Below are 9,418 nucleotides of genomic sequence, written 5' to 3' on the forward strand. Positions count from 1 at the left end.
ATGAAAATAGTTCTTGGCAAGTCTGTGCTTAATTCTTTTGGTCAAGGTTGTTAGACTTTTATTCTCCTCCCCCTCTTCTTTCTTTTTTTTTTTTTTTTCTTTTTTTTCTCCTCCTGTTACATTACTTTTAAGTAATGAATTTAATAGCAGAGTGAATAGAAACTGCACTCTGCTTGCTCCCCTGGTAGTACCTACTCTAGTTTGCAATTTCAGGAGTTCTCTGAACCTGTTTCTGACACAACATGAACATTAGTAGCACAACCATGATTACAAGCTGGGAACGTCTAAGATGAACAAAACAGAGCAGTGCAGCCTTTGCCCTGGGGTATGTTTTCACTAAATTCTTCTTCTCCAGGATTTACTGCCTGTATGCTATGGCAAACAGTAGTAGGTTTATTTTTCCTGTAACAACACCAATGACTACTGCAAATTATAAATCTTCATGGATCAATTAGCAATATTGTGAGTTAGCAAAAATCTCTCACTCTACACCATATACCTTTATAAACTTGATTTTGAAGAAGTTTATTCTAATAAGCCTTAAATCTCTTTCTGAGAGTGTTAGCCAAGCATGTTAGTATGCTGATAGGTTTGGGGCTTTTTCCACTTCTTTTCCCCATTCCCTACCCAGAGTCATTTATTTATATGGCATTTGGGGTGGTGGAGTCCAGTTGTCGTGCTGCCTGCCTTGTTTTGCTGACTTCCATCAGCCAAATCTTTCAGCCCTCACTCCTAACTTGGAAGAGAACATGGACATTTTGGTTTCTGACTGGGCCAGCCAATCCCCCGGGCCAAAACCCTCTGTTCTCCAGGTGGTGCCTCTGCAGACAGTTTTTGTTCTTATTCTTTGCTTTGGGATCTAATTGTGAGACAGTGAGAGCAGAGGAACATTTCCAGTGCAGTAGTTGTAGCTTGGGAAGCTCTTCAGAAGGCAGTGGTTGATTTTAGAGGGGTGCACAGTGTGTTAATCACCACAGTGTAGCTTGTTTCCTACAAGTCTGAAATGAGGGCTCCATGAGAGTATTGTAACTGGAGGTCAGGGGTAGATCTCCAGCCTGAGATTAGGATATTTTTGTCATTTTGAGAAAAGTGTGATGAATGGGCAGGTAGTATAAGGTAAGAGAACTCATCAAATGTATTACCTCTGATAACTGCATTTCTTCTGACTCCTCCCTTCTGTAGTTGCATATATGACAGGTATTTCAGGCTTTTATGTGCTGAAATAAATCATTTGAATGATCATTTCTCATGAAAATGAATGTAGGTAATGCATTAAAGTAGCTAATGATGTTTTTAAGGTTAATGGCAATTGTGGAGCTGTTCAGAAATTCATTAACATCAAATACTTTTAAAACAGTTGATCTTTTCCATCTTTTTGTAAATAATGTTGTGGCTTTTAAGTGAGGTTACTTTGACAGGGGAAACTCTTCTGGAGAGGAAGAATACTGTATTTCAGAGTAGTGAGAGTGCTTAGAAAAATATCCCATAAGTGGTGTTGGAGGAGAAAGACTGCTGATCTGAATTTAAGTGTGTTTGATAAGAACCCAAATGAAGCTGTGAACATAAATTGTATTGTCAATGGAGCGATTAGAAAAACTCAGCACTTACAAAAAGACTTAAGTTTCTTTCTGAAGGCTGGGATCTCAGTGGGGATGTGGGAGTTGCTGGTGCAGATGGCAACATTGTGCAGGGAGCCCGTTCATTGTGCAGGGATTGCTGGTTCACAGTTCAGGCAGCCCCTGCTGCTCTTGTCCCTGTGCTCTCTCAGAGAAGGTTTGTCACACCAGCAGCACTGCCATGGGCATCACAGGCTGTGGCCCAGGCTGGATCAGTGTCTGAACAAACTGGAGGGCATGGACAGGGGAGCGGAGGCTCTGTCAGTCATTCATCAATCAGAGGCAGCTGTTAAAGTTTAACAGCAAACACACTGCCTCCATATTTGATATTTCTGTGTGGCTGCATGAAAGATGTGGGACTCCTGTTCTTGTTTTCTTGGCCTAGAGAGGTTCTCATTGGGTGTATTTGCATGGTGATTACCAACCCTGCTGGGTCACTTGCTTTTTTCTTCCCTGTGAGGGTGCTGAGGCCCTGGCACAGGGTGCCCAGAGCAGCTGTGGCTGCCCCTGGATCCCTGGCAGTGTCCAAGGCCAGGCTGGATGTGGCTCTGAGCAAGCTGGGATAGTGGAAGGTGTCCCTGCCATGGCAGGGGGACGGAACTGGCTGATCTTTATGTCCATTCCAACGCAAACCATTGTGCGATTCCATGAATCCCAGTCCATCCCAGCCCGCCGGCAGCCCCGGGATTGCGCAGTTCCGCGGTTCTACCTTAGGGTCAGTCCTTCTTCGCTGCTGCCTCTCCCGCCCTGCGCGGGGAGGGTTTAGAGGCGAACTCGGGGCTGTGCGGGCAGCGTGCGCTGCGGCAGGGGCGGGTGCGCTGAAACAGCCTGTGGGGGACGGGAGCGTCCTGTCCTGTCGTGTCCACTTATCCCGGTGCTGTCCTGCCGTGTCCCCTTGTCCCAGTCCTGTCGTGTCCCCTTATCCCGGTGCTGTCCTACCGTGTCCCCTTGTCCCAGTCCTGCCGCGTCCTTTATCCTGGTGCCGTCCCTCACGGGCGGAGCGGTGGCGCCCCCCCGCGGCCTTGCTGACGCTGTGCTCCCTTGCAGGGCGCACCGGGCGCTACACGCTGATCGAGAAGTGGCGGGACACGGAGCGGCACCTGGCGCCGCACGAGAACCCCATCGTGTCCCTCAACAAGTGGGGACAGTACGCCAGCGACGTGCAGCTGATCCTGCGGCGCACCGGGCCCTCCCTGAGCGAGCGGCCCACGTCGGACAGCGTGGCGCGCATCCCCGAGAGGACTCTGTACCGGCAGAGCTTGCCGCCCCTGGCCAAGCTGAGGCAGCCCGGGGACAAGGCCATGAAGAGGAGGGAGCCGAAAAGGAAATCCCTCACCTTCACCGGCGGCGCCAAGGGGCTAATGGACATCTTCGGGAAGAGCAAGGAATCCGAGTTCAAGCAAAAGGTTCTCAACAACTGTAAAACAACAGCAGATGAGTTGAAGAAACTGATCCACCTCCAGACGGAGAAGCTTCAGAGCATCGAGAAGCAGCTGGAGTCCAACGAAGCCGAGATCCGCTACTGGGAGCAAAAGTACAATGCTAGCCTGGAAGAAGAAATCCTCAAACTGGAGCAGAAGATCAAACGGAACGAAGTGGAGATCGAGGAGGAAGAGTTCTGGGAAAACGAGCTGCAGATCGAACAAGAGAATGAAAAGCAGCTGATGGAGCAGCTGCAGGAGATGAGGCAGAGGATCCTGGAGTGTGAGAGTAAGCTCAAGGACTATGTGTCTCAGATCCACAACATGGAGAGTGGCCTTGAAGCAGAGAAGCTGCAGCGAGAAGTTCAAGAGTCCCAGGTGAACGAAGAAGAGGTCAAGGAAAAGATCGAGAAGGTGAAGGGAGAAATTGATATTCAGGGCCAGCAGAGTCTGAGATTGGAAAATGGCATTAAAGCAGTAGAAAGGTCTTTGGGCCAAGCTACCAAGCGATTACAGGTAAGACTGTCATTTTATCCGTAGCTAGAGAAAGTCAAAGACTGTGACTAATTTCTCTTACACAAACCTGAAGCCTATGAAAGACAACACAAAAAAGTTTCCAGAGTGAATGAGGGTAAAAGGCAAAATGTGTTGCTTTCATTTTCAAATCTCATTGCAGCTTGTGGGGTTTTTTTTTGGAGAGCAGAGAGTTTTTATTTCACCCGTGTTTAACTTGCTCATTCAAACTGTCTGAGAAGAAAAGCAGTAATTTGCACCATCATAGCCTTTTTTGAGGATAAACTTCTGATCTTTGCTAGGTTTGTCTGCCACCAAAAGAGATGAATTACAAAGAACAGGCCAAAAGCAGCACCTGGACAGGTATAGAGCTAAAGTAAAGTACCTGCAACCTTACAGGGCTTTGCTTGTAAAGAACAGCATCCCTCTTTTCCTGGCTGACTGGCTGGTGTTCAGGATTTTATTTTCTCTACACCTCAGGCATTTGTGGCACATGTGTCAAAAGAGAATCCAGTCGCTGTTTCCTTGCTAAAGTTAATGATATCACCTGAAACTTGATAGAGCATGAAAGAATAAAGGAATTCCCCTGCTAGCTGGATGAGGCAGAGGGAAGATTGGAGCTCCTGGGATTTTTATGTGCCATGTTAGGTAGTCCTAAGGCACCACACATCAGCAGGAGTTGTGGTCCTTGCTGATTCCCAGGATTCACAGTTAGTATATTCTGCAGTGCTGCAGTAGTAATAAGGTGATTTCACTGTGAATATGTGCAGGGATTTTGTATCCTTACTTCTGCCTTAGAACCATGTCAGTAGGAGCTGGTTTTCCCAGATAGTGAGGGGAGGAAAAAGTAATCTTTTCATCCAAAGCAAAATGGATGAAAACTGTAAGCAGTTTTGTCCATGATTATCTATGCTAAGTTCCAGACATGCTACACTTAAGGATTTGCACTGATGGAAAGCTTCAACTCCTCTTTATGTGTTTTAGCTATCCTCAGTCACATTCACTGGGGCTATGATGGAGTTCAAAATATTTCTGGCTTGGTTCTTTTCATAGTCTGTTTTCTTGGCAAGGTTCCCATTCAAGTCAGATCTTCCAGTCTTGTTCTAACCTAAAGGTGCACAAATCTGGAAGTCCACAAGAAAATAAACTGAGCTCTGCGTTATGGAGCTTTGAGGGGGAGGAAATAGACAAATATTTTATTGCATACCTGAAGTTAAAGATTAAAGCAGCTCAACTTCTGTGTGTGGGAATAATAACAGTCCAAGACTGTTATAATCTATCAGAGCTGTAAATTTTTCATATCATGACAGAAGTACAGAAAAAGATCCTAAATGATCATCTGTGGTCTGAAGGGGTGGGGAACCAGTCAGGCTTTGGCTTCATCGCACAAAACCCTTGCAGAGTGAGAAGGTTCTGGCCAAAAAAGTTTAAATAGAAAATGCAAAGAACAAGAAGAGAAAAGAATTTTACTCAATTTAAGATCAGAAGAATTAAATGAGCTGTCCAAGCTGTGCTGGACACTTCAGGAAGAAGTAAGACTTGGTGCCAGACTGCTGCTCAGTTGATTACTTTTTCAGCATTCACAATATTATGTTTGTTTGCTGATGTGCCAAAGTTTTTCTCAGGTGGTATGAGAAACAGCTGCTAGTCATCCAAGAAGCAATATAAAAATAAAATACATTAAGAAAAACCCAATTAGGGTCGTGGGTTGGACTCAATGATCTTAGAGGTCTTTTCCAGCCTGATTGATTCTGTGATATCTCTAAGTGCTAGCGAGTGTTGACTGGCTTTTTAAATTAGAAGATTAAAGTACCTTTCAACTCATCAATTTGCATTTGAGCTTTAAAAATTGGAGGCTTTCTCATCAAGAGGAGAAGCATTAGTTGCCCAGCTGTAACTGTGGTCATGAAATGCTGCTTTATTTGCTCAGCAGCTGGTTTCTGTTTCCCGGCAGGACAGGGAACAAGAACTGGAGCAACTGACCAAGGAGCTGCGCCAGGTGAACCTGCAGCAGTTCATCCAGCAGACGGGAACCAAGGTGACGGTGCTGCCCGCAGACCCCGTGGAGGTGGAGGCCCCGCATGTGGAGCTCGAGAGAGGTGCAGCCCTCGGAGCGCTTCGGGAGGGGGGGCAGGAGGGAGAAGGGGCGGGCGGTGCCTTTTACTGCCGCGTCTGCTTTAACGCTGGCACTCCTACGTGAAGCGAATGCTCCCTTAGTGAAGACATTAGCAAAACACTACGAGAGCGTATTGTCGAGTGCTTCTTTTCATTCCAAGGGTTTAGCAGGCTCTAAATAAAGAGCGGTATGTGGAGAACTTCTCTCCCACTGTGCCCGGGCATGCGTTTGTCCCATCAGCAACGCATTAAGCCTGCAGCTTTCAAGACGGGCCGCCGTGGCTGGCTGCCAGCACAGAACGTGACCGTGCATCTGACGTGCATTGCTGCTCGTCTGGGTTCTTCCTCTTCTGGTGGGGGCGTTGTCAAAGCAGGAAAAGGAATGTGTCTGGATCCCCAGAAACCCCAGCCAGCAGCCGCACGGGAGCAGGAGCCGACCCAGCTGGGCTGCCAGCCGTGCAGAGTCCTGCACAGATGGCTGCTGTCACTGCGGGTGCGAATTGCCTTTGCCCCCAGTGAGATCAGCACAGCCTGCACGTGCCCGCATCTGGACTGAGAAATTCCTGGGCAGAACCACGGGAGTGTTTTGAATGCATCCCAGAGCTGCAGCTCCAGCACAGTCGGGTGCTTTTTCCAGCACTCTGCTTCCAAGGGGCTCTTTGTCTCCGCATTCTCCTATGCTGGGTCTGTCCCTCTGCTCAGAAAACTTTATAACCTAAAGGCACTGGGGGGCAAGGGGGTGGGGAGAGAAGAAAAGACAGCCAGGCCTTCAAAGGCAGTACTTGTAGGAACTTTTAAGTGGGAAGGAAGATGAAGCTTTGAGTCACGTTACATGTTCAAGCTCTTTTGGCACGTCACCATTTAAGTGTGTCTCTGTGTGTGTGCATGTTTCTCGAGGGAGGGTAATTCTTTCGTGTGGGTTTCATTCTGCTGTGAAGTGAGTAGGAAGTGTGCACCTCAGATCTCCTCACTTCCTAGCCAGGCACTTCAGTAGTTTGTTACATGTGGAATTAGTTTTTCTGTATTGCATTAAGCAGGAGGAGGAGGAGGTGCAGCCCTGCTGATGACTTTTCTAATTGTCCTTTTTCTCATGCAGAGCCAGCCTTTCAATCCGGGTCACTGAAGCGCCCTAGCTCATCGAGGCAACTCCCCAGTAACCTTCGGATCCTACAGAACCCCCTGTCATCTGGTTTTAACCCAGAGGGCATTTATGTATGACAGTATGTACCTCTTCTAGAGAGGACCTAGCAAGGTACCCTGGACAAGATACACTTTATTTTATTCAGCCAATGATGAATGGAAGAAGTTTGTCTTGTTTTGTTTTTTTGTTACACCACCGTGTTATTTCTTCTTCTTCCTCCAACACCACTTGGAGCCATACCCTGTGCACTGATGCTAAAGAGACAGGAACTGTCTCGATTCATAACTGGCAAGGATAACCTTGCTGTCAACACAGCTTGAGTGCAAAAACCTTCATTGTTTTTGCCACTTCTGAAGTGTTTGGGAAAGTATTGTTCCTTGTATAGTCATAAATGGAAGACTGAGGGCGAAGGAAGCCGTGTATGCAACTTATCTGAGGTTTAATTTATTCCCTTTAATCAATGGACCTGTGAATGTTGACCTTTTATATTTTTATTTTTAACTTGTGAATTATCACGTATGGCTGTGTGTCTGTCTGACAAGGTGACTTTAATTTGTGTGTACCAACATCCCCCATCTGATCAAGTACAGCAACCTGCAATGCAGAGTTCTGAGGGGTGCTGAACCATTGCAGTGGTTTCTCACCACTAACTTTGTTCATTTCTGTCATGGGTCATCATATGTCATGTTCCATCCATTGCTACCTTTAAGGCTTGAAAAGTGAGCTTGTGGGATTTACTTGCTGTTGTATCTACCTTGAATGAAGCACCTAGTGTTCAAAAGATTTATGGATTTTAAACCTTGGCTTGGTAAAAATATTTCCAGCATATGATTGAGGATGCACTAGCTAGATGATATTTTATTATATAGAATGTATATTTGAAATATTTTGCCACATTGTATATGCCTTTTGAGAAAAGAACAATGTAAGAAGTTGTCTTCATATATCTTACCAAAAGAGAGTAGGAGGCTTTCACTGTGTGTGATTTTGTACTTCATTTTTTTCACTAGCCATTACAGTGTTCTTGTTTTGTTACAAATCTTGCTGTTGGAGGGGAAGAAAGACACAACACAAATGAGTATCCACTTCCAACCTTCCAGAATCCGCTCAAGTTTTGTGAAGGGAATAAACCTGGCAGAGTCCCAAGAAGTCAATAGCAGGAGTGAGGCCAGGATTTCATTCACCTCCCTGGTGGAGACATTTGGTCCCTCTGAAAGACAGTCACTTAGAGAATGTAAAGCTTCCAAGCAGAAAATTCACACATTTGGTGGTCATTTTTCACAAAACGTATGAAAAGAGAACATTATCACATCTTGATGTTGCTCTAATGCAATCAAAGCTAAGAAAGAATTAGACAAAAAGGGTTTCCTGCAGAAAGTAGCTGCTCCCATATAGCTCATTGGTTGCAGGCCTTGAAGTGAGATTGTTGCAGCGGGCACCAGGTTTGTGGGGAAAGGGACTGGCATCAGTGGGACTCACTGTAAATGTTGGGGGCTGGCCTCATGGATGATTTAGGGAAGGGATGGGCCTTCCCTGATTTGGATTTCCAGTTCTGACAGCAACTCACAGCATCATCCCCACCTTGGGGATGCCCGGGGCACAAGGGGGGGACACTGTGCCCTCACTGCAGTGCTGAAAACTTGGGCTTCTGATGCCCTCCTTGGCAGGGTCAGGATTTTACCACTGCTAGGAAACTCCAAGCTTTTAGCCATAGAAAAATACTTAACTCGTAGCATCCTCTTGTGTTGATTCACTGATGTGCAGATAAATGTTAATTTAAGTCTCCTTTTCTAAAAAAGGAGCTTCCTGACAAATGGAAGTTTTTAAAGATATAGCAGAAGATGAAGGATTCTTGAGTGTTTAATGCATTTTTTTTCCTTTCCACTTTATTAATGGTATCATATATTCTAAAAATGCTGCTGTATTTAGACTTACAGCAACAGATAAGGCTGTGAATATATAAAGGACCTTTCCAAATGGACTCTGAATTTTTACTGTTTGACTTATCAGGTCTTTTTTTTTTTTCATCTTCCCTTGTGAGCAAACTGGAAAATGAGATATTCCTACCTGAGTAACCTTTGCAGTGCTCACCCATTTTACTATCAGTTTATCACAATTCCATGCTCATGTTTACTGTGCCCATAAATTTGTATTAAAAAAAAAAAAGAATGTGTGTGTACATATATATATATATATATATATATATATAAAGTGTAAAATATCCATAGTTTGGGGACAATATCTGTCCAAGGTACTTGAGCATATATGCCTTACATTCTGGGTTCAATTTATTCAATTTACAGAAATGAAATGGCCCTCTCCAGTGGATATCTTGCATCTTCAGCACCTCTTGATGTTAGAGAACTGAGGCACTCAGCACCTTGCAAAGTCTGGCCCAAATTATGCTGCATGGGGGTGGGGGGAAAGAGTCTTGTCCTGAGATATGAAGTATTTTTAAGGCAGATCAGCATATTTACCCCAGCTAATGATTTTGTCATATTCTGTGACTGCTCCATCTTCCACAGATGTCAGTTTGAGCTGAACTGGGCTCTTGCATCACAAAACCTGCTCTCTTTCTCTGCCAGGTTATTCTGTAAGACAGAAGGAGGACG

At 45.4% G+C, this 9,418-nt stretch overlaps 1 protein-coding gene across 5 annotated transcripts in view; it reads left to right on the plus strand.

The window, feature by feature from the left end:
- Positions 1-7,781, plus strand: part of RASSF8 (Ras association domain family member 8) — a 69,719-nt gene extending 61,938 nt beyond the window's left edge. For all 5 annotated transcript variants that reach the window (XM_058805606.1, XM_058805607.1, XM_058805604.1 and 2 more), the window contains 3 exons: positions 2,664-3,553; positions 5,505-5,649; positions 6,762-7,781. In XM_058805606.1, coding sequence (XP_058661589.1) covers positions 2,664-3,553; positions 5,505-5,649; positions 6,762-6,883 — 1,157 coding nt within the window. In that variant the 3' untranslated portion in view covers positions 6,884-7,781. The remainder of the gene's footprint in view (positions 1-2,663; positions 3,554-5,504; positions 5,650-6,761) is intronic.
- Positions 7,782-9,418: the final 1,637 nt, after the last annotated feature.

Source organism: Ammospiza caudacuta, chromosome 5 (genome assembly GCF_027887145.1).
Source record: "Ammospiza caudacuta isolate bAmmCau1 chromosome 5, bAmmCau1.pri, whole genome shotgun sequence".
NCBI lineage: Eukaryota > Metazoa > Chordata > Aves > Passeriformes > Passerellidae > Ammospiza > Ammospiza caudacuta.